Source organism: Rhinatrema bivittatum, chromosome 7 (genome assembly GCF_901001135.1).
Source record: "Rhinatrema bivittatum chromosome 7, aRhiBiv1.1, whole genome shotgun sequence".
NCBI lineage: Eukaryota > Metazoa > Chordata > Amphibia > Gymnophiona > Rhinatrematidae > Rhinatrema > Rhinatrema bivittatum.
In genome coordinates, this window is record NC_042621.1 from 186,807,579 (window position 1) to 186,825,845 (window position 18,267).

An 18,267-nucleotide genomic window follows, 5' to 3' on the forward strand; every position below is an offset into this window, starting at 1 on the left:
CTTAACCAAAGACTTGTGTATTTTTGGCAAAATATACAGTACAGGTGTCTTAGGATAATCCACCATCAAAAAACGTTTTTCTCTTGAAGTAATCCAAAATTTAGAGAAAGCAGTGTCTATCAAAGAATCTATAATAGATTTCAACTCAGTAGTCGGATCTTCATTCAATTTCATATAGTATGTGGTATCTTCAACTTGTCTCATAACTTCTGTACAGTAATCCCCCACATTCATTACAACCACCGCCCCACCCTTGTCTGCTGATTTCACAATAATCGAAGGATCATTAGCAAGTGCCTTCAATGATGCCATTTCTGTGGGTGAACAATTCCAATCTTTGTCACAAGAAACATTTTTTTATTCCTTAGTTCACTCAAAACCAAATCACGAAAAGTGCCAATCAATGGGTCTATTGGTCCAGGAGGACACCATTTAGACTTTGGAACTACTATCGATGTGTCCAGAGTGGTGTCAGAATATCTAGAAAAGAAGACCTTTAAAGAAAGACTCCGAATAAATTTGTGAAAAAACTTCTCTATCTCAAACATGTGAAATCTGATCGTGGGTACATACGATAATCCTCTCTCCAACATGGAGATTTGTACTGTTGACAACTGTAAAATGGACAGATTGATTACCGTGGATTCTGCTCCTGTTGGGACCGGGTTAAAGGACGTGTCCGAGCTGTTATATTCCCCGTACCTGAATTCCATCCGGTGGACTGCTGGTTTTTTTTATTCTGAAATCGTACTTTCCTGTTATGCTTTGAAATATCTGTGTTTTTTGATTGATCACCATTGTCTCTTTCCTCACCAGATGAATCTGAGGAAGAACTAGAGTTTTCAAAAGTACGAGCATTACGATTACGGTTTCTATTATAATTTGGCTGCATCCAGAAATAGACTGGTCCCTTTTGATAATCTTTTTCGTCTCGTACAAATTTCTCCAGTTTTAACTGTGTGGAGAATGGTGTAATGATATTATCAATTTCACTAGACTTATTATCAAAGTCATGGGAAGCCATATCTGATTTAACTGTATCTGTTAACTGTGTAATTTCACCTTTGATAATATCCATAGTTACTTTAGTTTGCTCAATAATTGCCAGCATCAGATCAAGGGAGCACTTATTTAATATCTGATTCCATTTCTGTAGAAATGTGTTGTCTTCAGTGTAAAGCAAAGGTTCTTTATTAATGCGAAGACCACGGGGTATGCGCTGGACCCTGCAGTACTCTATTAGTGTACTGCCATGCATCTCAGTTCTCACTAATCGTTTTTTGAGATTCAGAATCTGTGTCCATAAATCCCCTTGTGTTATACCACCCACAGGTGTAGAAAAAAATGAAGGAGTCTCTAGTACCTCTTGTAGGTGAGTGTGTGTAAAACTAAAAACATCTTGCCAATTAGATGCCATGACTTTAAAACGGCTTCACTAACAATGATAATCAATCACACACCAGAAGCAAACTCCTCTCAAATAATCACTCAAACAAAAAGTGACAAACTTTAGAGAGGGAAATAGTATTATCACTATTTACCACAAAAGCATTTAAACCAGACTAGAGACAATATCATCAGCAAGTTGCTCAAGACAAGGTTTAATCTGCTGTCTCTCGCCCTCAATGGGCCGCAGGCAGTAGTCAGCCTATGGTTTAAATGCTTTTGTGGTAAATAGTGATAATACTATTTCCCTCTCTAAAGTTTGTCACTTTTTGTTTGAGTGATTATTTGAAAGGAGTTTGCTTCTGGTGTGTGATTGATTATCATAGTTAGTGAGTATGTACATGAATTTTGTTTTTAAGCCTGTATATGTTTGAGCAAGTATTGTTATATTCATTGTATGCCATTTCATTGTATCTCTCCTGTTTTGCTCTTTGGTTGTGAAATATTTTAAAGTTTTTTGTAAACATTTATTAAAGACATTTGTAATCTTTTTTGTATTGTTTGATTCCTTCAAGTTTCAGATAATCTGCTGGAAGGGGCCAGTGACACAGTAACCATCTATTAGGGGTGTGCATTCATTCCCTACGAATTGGTAATCCACAGCGATTAGGGCCATATTCTTTGTATTCATGGGGAAGCGAAATGTATCGCAATTCCCACGAATACAACGAATCTTCGCTGAATTATTTGGCCGTCTAAAGGAGCCAATTTAAACAAACCCCCCACCCTCCTGACCCCCCTGGTCAGTCCCTGTCACATGGTAGGAGCACAAGATGGCGCCAGCCATCCATTGCTCCTACCATGTGACAGGGGCTGACCAATGGCACCGGTAGCCCCTGTGACATAGTAGGTCAAAGGCTATCGGCGCCATTTTGAATACCGGCAGCCGAGGGTGTGAGTGCAGGAGATGGCTCCTGGACCCCCCGCTGGACCACCAGGGAGTTTTGGTAAGTCTTTGGGGGGGGGGGGTTCAGGAGAGGGGGGGAATGTAGTTAATTTAATTTTAGCCGGGAAACGAATAAGAACTAATGTATAAATGTATTGGGGGCCCCCCCTTGCCGAATGCAACATATCTGCCCCCCGACGAATACAAATCCTGAATGCAATGTATGGCGTCCCTCTGCACATCCCTACTATCTATACTAATCTCAAGAACTTTGAATATTTAACACAAACTCATTGCTTAGTCATTGTTTTTCAATCTATTTGACTTCAAGTTGTGGTACTGGCTCATGAAGAAGAACCACCCAGCTGATGTTCTCTTCTGTTCTTTTGATACTGAGGGAACCCTTGAAGCACTGCAGCATATCATTGATCAAACTAAAATTGTGGTTGTGGTCACATTCACAGTTCTGCCCAGAAAGACTGTGGCACCCCAGCACCTACGACAGAAAGTTCTTCAATGGGCTCATGACTCCTACCTGTCTGGTCATCCTGGCATCACTCGGACATTGGAATTAATTGTTCAACTCTACTGGTGGCCTCAGATGAAGACCGACATTAAGCATTACATAGTCTTGCCCTATGTGTGCCATGAATAAAACTGTGAGAGCACAGCCTTGGGGATTGCTACAAGTGCTACCAGCCCCCAAGTAACTCTGGACCCATGTAGCCACTGACTTCGTCACTGACCTCCTTCTCTGTGGCGGCAACACCACCATATGTGGGATAGTGGATAGAGTCTCAAATATGGTGCATTTCATACCCTCCTGAGCCTCCCATCTGTGCCTGAATTAGCTAAACTCTTTATTTAACACATCTTCTGTGTGCACGGGCTACCACTTCACACCCTCTCAGACCAAGGGGTTCAGTTTACAATTCGCTATTGGAAAGGCCTGTGCAGAAAGTTTGAAAAACATTGGATTTCATCTCTGCTTATCACCCCCAGAGTAACAGACAAACTGAATAGATGAATCAAAGCCTCAGGGCCTTTCTGAGTGCCTACATAAACCAATGACAAGATAATTGGACCTCCTTCCTTTTGTGGGTGGAATTTGCCCATAATAATCATGAGAACAGTTTCACATGGTCATCGCCCTTTTACATTGTGTTTAGGTGCCATCACTGTATACCAAGACCTGTTCCAATCTCTCACAACTGTCCAGCAACCAACCTGATTGGGCAGGATCTCCAGAAACTGTGGCAAAGGACCCATCTCCTCTAGACCAAGCAGCAAAACATTTTAAAGAACAAGCTGATAGAAAGAACCACCCAGCACCTCAACTCTGTCCAGGAAGTCTAGACTGGATTAGCACGAAAAACCTAAGATTTAAGATGCTATCCATGAAGTTCACCCCATGGATTCATGGGCCCCTTTCCGGTCAAGTGACAATTGGGTCCTGTGGCCTACAAACTTAGATATCCAGCATCTTTGAAGATTCATGATGTATTCCACGTCTTTCAATTAAAACCAATGATTCTCTCATTGCTGGACAGACTATCCCTCCAGTCCACTGAATTGGCCACTGAAGAAAATAACCAGTTTGAAGTACAAGAAATTCTAGACTCTCGAAGGGTCCAGAATCAATTATAATACCTAATTTCTTGGAAGAATTATGGACCCAAGGAAAACTTGTAGGAGCTGGCTCCAACCTACAAACCCTCCAACTTGTATTGAAATTTCACAGAAGATTTCCCAGGAAGCCCAAGACCAAAAAACTGGGGAGGGGTTGGAGGGGGTTACTATTTTTGTGGCCTATGGGTATACCCTGCAAGCCGTGGCATTCACCCCCAAGGCCAGTCAGTCTAAGCATGGCTGGAAGCCGCCGGAGTCAGCCTTTTCCTTTGAAAATGGCTCAGAAGAGATAAGGGAAACTAGAGGGATTACCTGTAATGTCTGCTCCTGTTCAGGATCCAAAGGACAGTAGGGATGTGCATTCGTTTAAAACAAAAATGCAAAATGTGAATAAGGCTAATTTGTTTCATTCAGGGGGGCCCTGAACTGAATCAGGGGCCCCCGCAAATAAAGCAGACCTTATTTGTTTATTTCCTTTTAAACAAATGCATCAGACATAAGTCTAGGCCCGAAGCCAGGGCCTCACCTAGGGTATGGGGCGAGATCCAAAGCAGGGGCCACAGCCTATGCCCTAGATGGCTTCTGGCCTAGGCCTGAGCGCGACACCAGGGACTTGGTGGAGGCATGAGCCGATACCGGGGTTTTGGCTGACACCCCCGAAAAACAAAAAAACCCAAAACTTAACTGATTTGTTGGGTATCCGTCAAAGGCCGGGTCCCAATGCTGGGGCCTCAGACAGGGCTCAAGCTCAGGCACAACATCATGACCCAATCCAGAGATTGGGTTGGGATGCCAGGGCCTCAGCCTGGACCCAACCCAGACGCCATGACCCAACCCAGACGCCAGGTCCTGACAACTGGGCCTCAGCCTAGGCTGGGAGCCAAGCACAGGGCCAATGCTGCAACCTGACCCAGAGGCCGAGTCCCAGGGCCTCAGCCCAGACCTAGGCCTATGCCGCAGTTCAGCCCGGAGTCCAGGTCCTGACGCTGGGGCCTAAGCCCGATGTCATGATCTGACCCAGAGGCCAGGTCCTGACACTGGGGCCTCAGCCCAGGCTCAGGCCCATTGCGTGACCTAGCCCAGAGTCTGGGTCTTGACAGCAGGGCCTTGGCATAGGCCAGGACCCAAGCCTAGGCCCGATGCCATAACCCGACCCAGAGGCAGGGTCCTGACATCTGGGCTTTGGTCCAGGTTCAGGCCCAGGTTTCGATGTCCAGGCCTAGGAGCTCTGCAGTCCATCATCTTCCTTCTGCTCTTCAATGCCAAATGACAGCCATCCGCTGAGATAGCACCAGAGTTAATTCACCCCAGCAGATGGCACCATTTTGATGTATGTCATTTGGAATTGAAGAGTGATCTACTGTGGCCTCTGCCTATGCAAGTCCAAGGCTTTGGCCTAGTCACCAGTAGCGGATCTCCACCAGACTGGGTAAGTGGGGGGGGGGGGGGGATCCTGGCCCTGGCCCTGGCCCTGGCCCTGGCATTTTTTCCGGGAGATGGAGAGAGGCCTAGTTTTCATTTTTTGGCTGTTTTGGGGGAGGGGGTTGTTTGTTTGTTTTAACTGCTTGATTCATTTTCTTTCACACAAATCAAATGAATCAAAGAATCCACAAACCAAAATTTGTGGGAATAAATCCTCCAGAAAATGAACTAAATAACAAAACCAATTTTTTTTTCCCTGCACATCCTTAATGGACTGTCATGTACAATGTCTTAATTCAGGCATAGGAGATAAAAGTGAGCCCTTCCAGTTTTGTTACAGGAGCCTCTCTATCTTCTGCTGTGAGAACCCCATCACTGCCACTAATGCTATCATCACTGGGAGAAGTCCTGAGAATTTCTGACTATGAGCAAATAGAAATCGTCAATGCTGATTGGGAAGTTCAGCAACTGATTGAAGGTCTTGAAGCATTGGAGTCCCTGGATACAGCTCCAGGACTGAATGTGCTATCATAGGCTGATTCAGACTCCACATGAAATTTAATGGAAAATAGCCATTAAAGAGTGAACGGGTGCATAATGAGCCCTTTGGAGGCCTTGTTTGTTCTGGAGAATTCTCAGGGAAAGCCCAGATTATATTATTAGATGATGACTGTAGCCAGTTTCAGGTTAAATCTGAGGGCTAGTCCAGTATCTCTGTCATCTCATTTCCAGTAGTGGTATCATCTCTCCAGGGTCAACAAGGAAGACCTAAGGAGACCCTTCCAGTTATCCCCTCCATTTCAGTTATATAGACTTTATATATGGTTTGAAAAACAATATCACTCTTTTGGATGTTTGAAAGGTGGTAACTAGGACTGAAACAATTTTGCTTAATTCAATTTCTCAACTATGTAGCTTTTCTAACTGTACTGAGTCCAAGATGGGAGAGAAAGACAAAAGGCTAGCAGAAGTTGAAAGATAAGTTTATGTGATGTTTTGTTTTTATTCTAATTATATAGTTATGGTTTTTAAATTTTTGTACACAATCTTGGACAGATGTTATATAAATAATAAATGAAATCAAATCAAATACCTCATGCTATGTTCTGAAATCAATAAATCCCAATAAAAAAAAAAAAAAAAACCATCCCAACTTTGGCTAAAACCACCCGCTGTAACAAAAGGAAATGAACCAAAACAAAAATCTGCGGCCTGGACACAGTTAGATCCTATGTGAGATATATAACATTGAGGGTGATATCCAGCGCTAATTAGCCAGATAAGTTAGGACTTATTGGCTAAGTAGCAGTGGCTGAATATCCGGCCCTGCAGAATGGCTAGTACTTAACAGGATAACAAGATAGCATTAGTAAATAGCCAGCTAAGTGATGGACATGGCAAGGATGTTCCAGGAGGAGTTGAGTTAGCCAGATAAATGATCCAGCTAACTCAGATATTCATAAGAACATGCCATACTGGGTCAGACCAAGGGTCCATCAAACCCAGCATCCTGTTTCCAACAGTGGCCAATCCAGGCCATAAGAACCTGGCAAGTACCCAAAAACTAAGTCTATTCTATGTTACTGTTGCTAGTAAAAGCAGTGGCTATTTTCTAAGTCAATTAATAGCAGGTAATGGACATCTCCTCCAAGAACTTATCCAATCCTTTTTTAAACACAGCTATACTAACTGCACTAACTGCTTCACATCTACCCGTTCTAGACCTCTCATGATTTTAAACACCTCTATCATATCCCCCCTCAGTTAGCTGGATAACTATCCAGCTAATTCTGGTTGGCCCTTAGGGCTGTCCTAAAGTTAGCCAGATAAGCTTATTTGGCTAAAATTAAGATAGCAGGTTATATTCAGTGGTGGGGCCATGCCGTTGAATATATAAGCTATAAGGTAAATTTTAAAAGCCTAGCACATGCTGAAATTAGGGAACCGCAAAGAAGTCAAGCTTTTACATATCAACCATATTTTAAAAAGCACTCATACTACCCATTTTTGCCATTGTCAGCATTTTTTTTTGTTTGTTTCTCTTACTTGCTCATTATAGATGATTCTGCAAAATGATTTTCAACAGGTTTTATAACTTATATTTAATGCTACCACTTTCAGTACTCCGCTATCATTGTTACAGTAAATAACTAAGGCTTTGAAATGAATCCTTTTTTTTTTTTTCATTTTAAACATAATGTACTACATACATGAAAGATTTTCAAGCACCATCTGTTTCAATATGATGAATATATAAGAACATATGATTTGCCAAGATGTGTCAGACCAAATGTCCATCGAGTCCAGCACCCCCGTCTCTGACAGTGGCTAATCCAAGTCACTAGGAAGTATCTGCTAGATCTCAAACATCTCTCTTGGAGATAAGTGGTGGTGGTGAAATTTTACAGATAACTTGTTGCCTAGGAAAACTCTAGTGCTTTTCTCTTCCAAGAGTACATCACATATTATACACAAGGGGGGTCAATAACCAAATGTCTGTATGCAGATAAAAGCATGTTTATTCGTGTAGAAACATGGTCTGAATAATGTCCCTTCCTCCCTCAGTGTGGGTAAAAGTGCACACACTGTTCATGGCATGTGTACTTTCTACTACTATGAGAAAAGGAACAAAGATAGGTTATGGAAGTGAATGAAAATACACACAGATATTTCGTAAATGTTGATCTTATCTCAAAAAGACCTCTTGTGATATCACCAATTCCCAGACCTTCTCTGTGAGACTCACACCTAGGAGTATGGTAAATTTAATGATTTAAGAAATGGGGACTTTGTGGTTATGGATGCTCTATGGCATCATTATGGTGCATTTTTTCTATGTTGAATCCATTCTCCTCTATCACTTTCTTCTAGAAGTTTCCTTGTTTCCAGTTGCTGAGGACTGGGATCTCCTGTGAGAATGAGCTTCTAATCTTCCAGGTGAAACTCCCTGGGGGATAATATACAATCAAATATGCTGCCAGCCTTCTTACAAATATCTGAATATTTTGGCTCTGTAGCATTCCCACTCTTACAGTTCCTGTAAAAACAATCTTTCATTAATGAAAGTGCTCCTTTTCTGTTCCTACTGTTATATAGTGCTATAATTTAATGCTAGATACCTACGGAGACAGGGTTGCCAACTGGCTCCAGATTTTCAGGACAGGTTGATGCTTTCCTTGTTTTACCCAATTGCATGCTGGGACTTATTCTGATTTCCCTATTGCATTCTCTAAGAAAAGCAATACTATAAGTACCTGTATGCAGGAGAGTAAAATCAGGACTGGATCCACTTGTTCTGAAAATCTGGAGTCAGTTGGCAGCCATATACGGAGATTCAATTTACCATAGCTTTCTTTTTAAGTGAGCTAAAGTACATCTTTAAAGAAGGCTGTTGGAAGCTGATTTTTCACAGTTTATTAATTTTTAAAAAGGTATATCTTAAGATTTAGTGTGTACATTGAAAGTAAGCAATACTAATATAATTTACTTAAATTAAGTATGAAGTAATAAATCCACATTTATAAATATCTGTGAGTAAATCTCTCACACTTTCTAATTGACACAGTATGGTATCCTTTCACAATTAAATTCCAGGGCCAGATTGTTTTGGCTTGGATTGCATAAGTGAGTCACCCAGATTTTAATGTGAGTCATCTTGGATTTTAATGTATAGTGTCTTGGGTTTTCCTCATTCATCTCCATCTATGAGTTTTAAGTGATTTTAATGAGAGCTATCTTGGTTTTTTTTTGATGCAAGCCAATTTTGCCCAGTTTGAAAAATGTATCGCGGATAGGATGACAGAAAGATTTTACATGTTTTAAGAAGCTCTACAACTTAACGTTTAACCAATTGTTGATGCTTCTACAGCAGGGGGACATAGAGGGGTGAATTATCAAAAGGCTGAGCACAGAAAAATTAGCATATATGCATGTAAATAGCATGTATGCACACATATGCTATTTTATAGACAACAAACGTGTAAATAAATGTTTGCGTGCAAATATACATGTGTAAAAAAGGGGCAGTCTAGAGGGGCATTCCAGGGTGGGGTCAACATATACTTGTGTAAGCTGCGTAAGCTGCTATATAATAAAAGAGACTTATGTGTGTCGAAATGGAAACTTGCTTGCATAATTTTACACCTTCTAATTATCTTGAGCAAGTGATATCAAATGTGTTTATACTGTCTATTAACTGGTTGGAAGACCTTTAGTGAACAGGGGGGGGGGGGGGGGGGGGAGTTCAGGCTGAAGAACCAGGAGGGCTTTGATGACCTGGAGATGGATTTGATGACCTGGAAATGGAAACGAAAAACAGATTCATTTCCTTTATGTGTTCTTGGTAGAAACTTTGGTGGCTTACACACATAAATAGGGACTTGCATAGGTATGTCCTACTTAATTTTCTTAGGTAAATTATCTGTCTGTATAATTTTCAAATAGATTGGAAAAATACATGTGCTTTTTGCATCATATACGCATTCAGCAGTTCAGCGCCACTTAGCTGGATAAGCTTCAACTTATCTGGTTAATTGCTGGCTGCTAAATGCTGGCTGCTAAATGCAGCCACTTAAGCCAAATAAATCTCAAAAGTAAGTTAGCCAGATACATCTCAAAAAGTGCTTCTTAGCCAGAACATCCGGGGGTACATTTTCAGCCACTGTGTGGCTTGGCTAATTAGCCCGATAAACATATCTGTTTAAATAGCAGAGTATATTCAGCGGTGTGGTCGTGCTGATGAAAATACCCAGATATCTTATGTCTAACCGGATAACTTTAGGACGTCCCTATGGCCTGATCATCACAGCAATAACTTTTAATTAATAGCAATAATGTTAAATTTAATGTAACTCCCTGAGGGCATTTACTTTGCAATTCTTTCTCATAGTGGCTAAAGCACTCTCAGAAGCCTATGAGACCTGAGGGAGCATCTGCATCTGCATCCGCATTCAAGTCAAGGTCAATGGTAGCTGCAGCAGTTGCTGATAGAAGCCTCTTCTATCACTCTGATCAGAATCTGACGAGAAGAGACTGGAACAGTGTCCATTACTACCTCAACTGAGAAACAGCCCGAGTAATCCAGTAGTAGGAAAAAGGCAGCAGCAGGAGCCACATAATTCCTGTATATTACAAAATAGTGCGTGGTCCAGTAAGAAAGTGGAAGGGACCATCCTGAAATGGGGAGAAAGATAAAAGAGGACTTTTCTAACAAATCTGATCCCTTCATGTTCTTCTGGGAGGAGATTTTAAAAATCACAAGTTTTGGCCTTAATGAAAGATGAGGAGTCAATCAAGGTCTATGAGACACTATAAGACACTGGAGGTAGTTGCTTAGATGACGGAGGGGAGATATGATAGAGTCCTATAAAATAATGAGTGGATTAGAATGGATAAACACGAATCGGTTGTTTATGCTTTGAAAATATACAAAGACTTGGGAACATGCAATAAAATTATTAGGTGATACATTTAAGGCAAACTCCTTACATAATAAAACTTTGGAATTCTTTACTGGAGGATGCAGTAAAAGCTGTTAGTGCAGCTGGATTTAAAAAAGGTTTGGACAAATTCCTGGAAAAAAAATCCATAAAACCATTCTTAAGGTGGATTTGGGGAAATCCACTGCTTGTCCTTAGGATTCTTGCCAGGTACTCGAGACCTGGATTGGACATTGTTGGAAACAGGATGCTGGGCTTGATCGACCTGTTGTGTGACCTAGCCTGGAGAAACTTATGTTATGTTAGGAGATTGTAGAGAACTGAATCTTTGAGAAAAGATGCACAGTTTCAAAATTGTACAATAACTGGTGTCCAGGGCACTCTAGAGAATATTGTATCTGTTGTATCTGATGACAAAAGATCTTTCTTCCTTTTTAATATTCTGCCATTGTGATACTATTCAACCCTGATCCCAGCCCTTTGAAGGCTGACAGTTTAACTTGATGTGCTGGTGTTTTATTTTATGGAAATAATATCTGAAAAGAATTATCATTGGGGAATTAATGCAAAAAGCTGAGCTTCTTCACAGTGAGAATTATTTAATGAAAATAAGATCTTGGCCATACTTCCTCCGAACACAGGTGTGTACATAGATTAAGCATTTACCCTTCAATCCTTAAAAAGTCTGGTATTAGATATACACACAATAAAATGTGGTACCACCACCGATTCAATACCCCCCCCCCCCCCAAGTCATAACCTTGAGTCACTCACCCTCTGCCCCCTCGAAGTCAAAACATCAAAACCCCCACATCAACGGTCAATAGAATAAACCCACCTGCCCCCGAAGTCCATAGAACACTCACCCACCACACCCACCTCCTCCTCCCACCCCTGACCCCCCCACCAGAATCCCCTCAGAATCTTGAAATGGATCCTGCATAGTGGGCAGGTATATAAAAATCCTTTAAATAAATAAATAAATAAAAATGTATGGACTTCGGGGAAGGCGGGTTGGTGGAGATTTTGATGTATGGATTTTGGGGGGATGGGGGTATACTCTATTAGGTTTGGGAGGGTGGGGAGTTTGTAGTGACTTCAGGGGGGCAGGGGATGAAGGGCTTGAGGTTGTGACTTGGGGGTTGGGTATTAGTATCGGCGCTAGGGACACATTTTATTGTGTGCTTTGATGAAGGGAGATGGGGGTTGGGGCAGCCTCCATGCGTTTTTATTTATTTATTTATATTTAACTTTTTCACATTTTGGGGGGTGTTTGGGCTGCCTCAACTGGCAGCCCTGGGTTGAGATGGGGGTCAGCACTGACCCCAGCTCAAATTCCCTGTTTTGTCATGAGTTTTTTTTCTATTTTTCTGCTCTTTTTTTTTTTTTACTTTTTCATATTTTGAGACTGTCAGAGCTGCCTAAACTGGCAGGTCAGGGTTGAGACGGGGGTCACCCCTCAGCCTCTATGTTTGCAGCAATATTTTGGGGTGGTCAGAAGCCCTTTAAGGCAATGTCAGTCCTTTGAGGTTGGGGGCCATCATCGCATTAAAGGGCCACACGCTCCAGTGTTTGGCTGTAGCACAAAAGAATGTGCCATTCAGCCGCAATGCTTTTATGGGGGAGGGGCCCCATTATCACAGCAATAATGGGATCCCTCCTGCGATAAAACATTGCGGCTTAGTGAATCTAGGAGTAAGTTTGCCATGTAAGTAGGACCATCCCGATCCGCCCACTGCCCGACTACTAGATATACAGCAATCTACTTAACTGGCTGCTGAGCGTAGCCAATTATTTAGTGTCTGCCACTTAGCCAGATAAATTACTACCTATCTGGCTAAGTAACACTGATTATCAGGCTCAAAATATTTTATTGTATTATTACATAAGAATAAACATAAGCTATACCATAGTGGGTCAGATCTAGGGTCTATCAAGCCCAGTATCCTGTTTACAACAGTGGCCAATCCAAGTCACAAGTACCTGGTAAGTACCCAATATTAAATAAATCCCATGCTATTAAGGCAGGCAATAAGCATGTAGGGATGTGCATTCATTCAGGATGAATTAGGCAATTTCATCCGAAATTTGGGTCTCCCTGAATTTCAAAGGCCCGAACTGCGGGCATCATTAATAAGCAGTGGCTTTTCCCTATTGAAGAATAGTAGTTTATAGACTTCTCCTCCAGGAACTTATCTAAACCCAGCTACACTAACTGTCTTAACCACAGCCTCTGGCAATGACTTCCAGAACTTAATTATGCATTGAGTGAAAAAGAATTTTCGCCAATTTGTTTTAATTTTCTATATTCATAGTCCTTGTATTATCTGAAATTTGCTATATTCATAGTCCTTGTATTATCTGAAAAATTAAATAACCATTTCACATTTACCTGTTCAAGACCTTTCATGATTTTATAGACCTCTATCATATCCCACTTCAGCCATCTCTTCTCGAAGCTGAACAGCCCTAACCTCTTTAGCCTTTCCTCATAGGGGACCCATTCTATGTCCCTTATCATTTTGGTCATCCTTCTCTGTACTTTCTCCAGTGCAACTATCTCTTTTTTTGAGATGCTGTGACCAGAATTGTACACAGTATTCAAGGTGCGGTCTCACCATGGAGTGATACAGAGGCATTATGACATCCTCCATTTTATTTGTCATTCCCCTTCTAATAATTCCTAACTTTCTGTTTGCTTTTTTGTCCGCCACAGCACACTGAGCTGACAATTTCAATGAAATATCAAATATGACGCCCAGATCTTTTTCCTAGGTGGTAACTATAATCTGGAACGTAACATCATGTATCATCATGGTTATTTTTCCCTATATGCATCACCTTGCACTTGACACATTATATTTCATCTGCCATATGGATGCCTAGCCTTCCAGTTTCACAAGGTCCTCCTGCATTTTATCACAATCCACTTGTGATTTAACTACTCTGAATAATTTTGTGTCATCTGTAAACTCGATCACCTCCCTTGTTGTACCCCTTTCCAGATCATTTACAAATATATTAAAAAGCACCAGTCCAAGTACAGATCCCTGAGGCACTCCACTGTTTACTGTTTTCCACTTTTAAAACTTTGAAGACCATGTAATCATACTCTCTGTTTCCTTTCTTTCAACCAGTTTGCAATCCACAAAAGGACATCGCCTCCTAACCCATGGCTTTTTAGTTTTGATAGAAGCCTTTCATGAGGGACTTGGTCAAATGCCTTTTGAAAATGCAAATACACCACATCTACTGGTTCACCTTTATCCATGTTTATTCACTCCAAAAAAATGTAGTAGATTTGTGAGTTAAGACTTCCTTTTGGTAAATCCATGCTGGCTGTGTCCCATTGAACCATGTCTATCTATATGTTCTGTGATTTTATTCTTTATAATAATTCATGGAATGTTTGTTTTTATAATATTTATGTTGTAATTTGCTTAGAGTATCATGAAGTGAGAAATAAATATGATAAATAATTTCTAGCTTTTTTTTCTCTGATATAATATATATTTTATTTCTTAATATTTTAACATTTTGGTGAATAAAATGTATGCACAAAACCTACTCTAAATCAAATCTCTTTCCTAAATTACTCTTTAGTTGTTCATACTTTATATACATCAACGTTATCCCTAAAAGGTTGTGGGGATCTCATGAGCATCAGCCCAGCAACACCTTAATTTCCTTCACTGGAATACCAAAAGCTATCTTTAAGCAGTTTAATATGCTTTTAGGTATGAATCAAAAATCTGAATATTATCTAATGGTCCATTTGTCTGCAATACATGCCCATTTTAATTCTTCAAAATTTAGCATTCTGAGCAGAGTGGAACAGGAAAGGATGTTCTTAGAGACTGCATTCCCTTGTGTCAGGCTGTAGTATGAGGCCATGCCTTAAACAACATACAGTTCTTGAGAGTTTTGGTTTATTCTGATACCTCAGACAACATGTTTTGTATAGCAGGGTATACTATTTCTCATCACCCTTTTGCATTCACACGATTTCCGCCTTGTCCTTCAATCAATCATACTCTCCAAAGTGGATTATTGTAACGCTTTGCTACTTGGGCTTCCAGCCAACTCCATCAAGCCTCTACAGTTGTTACTGAACTCAGCAGCCAGGATCCTGACCAATGCAAATAAGAGAGACCACATTACATCCATTCTCTTCAAGCTTCACTGGCTTCCGATTAAATACAGAGTACTCTACAAAGCCATGACCATCATACATAAATCCTTAAACAACTTAGCCCCAATTGATCTTACTTTTCAGTTTTGCACCAACAAATCAAAGAGACCAATAAGAAAAGCTTATCAAGGCTCCCTTTTTGTCCCTCAAGCCAAAACTCCACTAAGTAACAGAGCTTTTTCCACGGCAGGTCCCTCTCATTGGAATTCACTTCCACCAGACCTTAGACAGGATCCCTGCCATCAATCCTTCAAGAAAAAAATGAAAACTTATCTATTTAATCTAGCATTTCCCTGATTTCTTACTGTAGATTTACCATGGCAAATTCGATTTGTTTTGTTTCTTTTTTATAATTTCCTCCCTCTAATCCTTCCTTTTTTAACCACCTTTCTGGTCCCTCTGTTCTTTTTCCCCTTCCCTCTCCTCTCCTCTTCCTCTCTCATAATTTTCACTTAGTGCTCCCATGCTCTATTTTCTCTCGATACTTCCATATGTTATTTAATTTTTAATTTTGAATCCATTTTTTTTGTTTTCCTGTAAGGCATCTGGTAAAGATGAACAATTCAAACTCTGTGTTTTATTATTGTTCCAACAGGTTTTCATGTTTTGATGTTCTTTGTTACATGTAATGCTTTTTCAAGCAAGTTTTAATTGTTCAATGTAAACCGATTTGATTTGCATCTAATGCAAGAAGACCGGTATATAAAAAACCAAAATAAATAAATAAATAAATTATTATTTCATTGATTGGTTGTTATTATTATTATTATTATAGGGCTTTATTCCACTGCAAGGAAATCAGGTAACTGAACTTGTCCCTAATCCAGAGGAGCCAGGAAAACATCTATTTGAAATCATTCCAGGTAGGAGAATGAGTGTGTATGTTTTCCTGTTAATCTTCTCATTGGGTACAGCATTTGTGAAAATGTTCCTCTGTCGCACATTCACACTGAATACAGTGTTTCTCAGCATGCCCTGTCATACTCATTCTCATTGAGTACAACATTTCCTTAGGTGTCACATCTGACCTATTTGGATTGATTAGAGTATATCAGAGAATGTCCCACACCCACCCACTCATTGAGTATAACATATCTCAGGTATTAGACTACATACTCGCCTTGAGTAGAGCATATCTCTAAGGGTCACAGCTCATATATCTCAGTGGTGTTGCATACTATCAGGGAGTCATATCTCACAGTCTCACACTGAGGACGGCATATGTCAGGGGTCACACCTTAGATTCACACAGGGGTCAATATACAGTGGCTGCAGAGTGGCCAAAGAGAAGTGGATAGTTACCCAATTACCTTGTATCTGGATATTCATAACTGATTCATTTTAATCGCCTGTATATAACATGTCTATTACTACTGTTGCTGTTTTTAATGTTATTGGTTATTAGTATTTATTCAATTTTCTCCAAGTTCATTTTCCTGTTCCATGTAAGACTCACATGTTAAGTCACTCCAATGTTATATGTAAACCGAAATGATTAGCAACATTGTTGCTAGAATTTCGGTATATAAAAAATGTTAAATAAATAAATAAATATTCAACCATGCTTCAGCCAGCTAAAAGTGTGGATAAATATATGTCTAAAATTAATCTGGATGCAGAAAATTTGTATGGTCAGATTTAGGCCAGCTCTGGTATGTGTGACTGCATTTCACTGGACAGATTTAGCTGGTTAGAGCAGAATATCATGCGAACTGGCTAAATTCAAAACCCTGCACCCCAGGCACACCCTGACCTGGCCAGTTTTTGTCCAACTGCATCTCTGTGCACAACAATTTTGTGCTCACAGAACTTAATTGGACTGTGGGGTCAGGGTGGGAAATTTAAAACATTTACATGAATAGACAGAATTCTGACCACCTAAATCTTTTCTGTATCAAACCTACTGAGTATAGTATGTCCCAGCATGCACAAGTCACAGCAGGTCTTGGGGTGTAATATCTCACATTGACTACAATATATCTCAGGCTGTTACTACTCACATAAAGCTGTTGAGTACAGCATATCTCATTATATTTTGCATAGCATTTTAAAGAATGTCATGGATCAAAGTTATGGGGTATCACTTTTGAATTAACTTGCACGGAGTGCAGAACTAATTACAAAACCATCATTTGCCAAAGGTTCCTGTCAGACTAGTTGATGTTAGATAATGCTTAATCTTACAAGGTGAAGGTTGTGTTATTGTTTTGTCATATTGATTTTTGGCTTTCAGTTTCCTAAGTTGTTTTCCTGTCTCTATTACAGAAACTATGGTAATTTTTATTTGTAGAAAGCAATATGAATTTTGCTTTGAGCTTTCAGATTATGAGTGTTTTGTTTAGACTTCCAGCCAACACAGAACCAGCTATAAATTCATATTAATGGAAGTCATTTAGAGCAAGATTTATCTTGTCAATTGCATCAGCCCTTTTGGCTGAAAATCATGTGTACTGTACATTGTGTCTTACCTTTCCTGTGTCACTATGCTTTCTCTCTCTCTCTTTATTGTTGTTCTACTTCTTATTTGTATCTTGTCTTTGATGAAATGTAATTATTAGACAATAATTCCTGTGCTCACAGAATCTGCTGGCTGAGAGAGTTGATTCCCTGAGTTTTTAACTCAGATGGGACATTAGCAAGCAGTAAGGGGGCAATTTTCAGTGGCCTGATTAGTCGCAAGCTGCACAAGTAGTTTCGTACCTGCGGATCTAGTAGGCAATTTTCAAAGAAAGCTACATGCATCCAGTTTTCTGTGGAAAATTCACTTATGCGGGTTCATGGTGACATAAGTGATCATGGATGTTGCACCTCCTTTTTCTGGAAGCAAAGCAAAATGCCATTCTATGCACATATTTTATTTCACAAACCTAAGCACACCTCTGGGAAAACCCCTTTCTTGTGTGGTTAAAAGCATGAATATTGCAAATTCCAGACATACTTTTTGCTATTCCAGTTTTCAGACAGGTCAGTGACCTTGGGTAAATCACTATTTATCTGGGTAAATGGCTTTCAGAATTGACCTCCACTTGCCTTGACTAAAAAAGGGGGGATGAAGTTTGTATTATCTACTAGAGTTTTAGGGATTGTAATAAGTTAGTGTTTAATCTTCAGTAGCACTATGCAATTCCATTGGCGAAATAGGATATGGAATTCCCTGGACTATGCTCCTATCAATTGATATTGTTTGTCAAGATTGTAAGCTTTAACTTACTGGGCAGTAGGACGTGTGGGCTTCTTTAAAAGAGAATTGTGAA

At 40.2% G+C, this 18,267-nt stretch overlaps 1 protein-coding gene across 2 annotated transcripts in view; it reads left to right on the plus strand.

Annotated features, from left to right (window-relative positions):
* The window catches only part of ARHGAP22 (Rho GTPase activating protein 22), a 365,766-nt gene that overhangs the window by 99,762 nt on the left and 247,737 nt on the right, over positions 1-18,267 (plus strand). For both annotated transcript variants that reach the window (XM_029609627.1, XM_029609628.1), the window contains exon 3: positions 15,789-15,876. In XM_029609627.1, the coding sequence (XP_029465487.1) occupies positions 15,789-15,876 (88 nt within the window). The remainder of the gene's footprint in view (positions 1-15,788; positions 15,877-18,267) is intronic.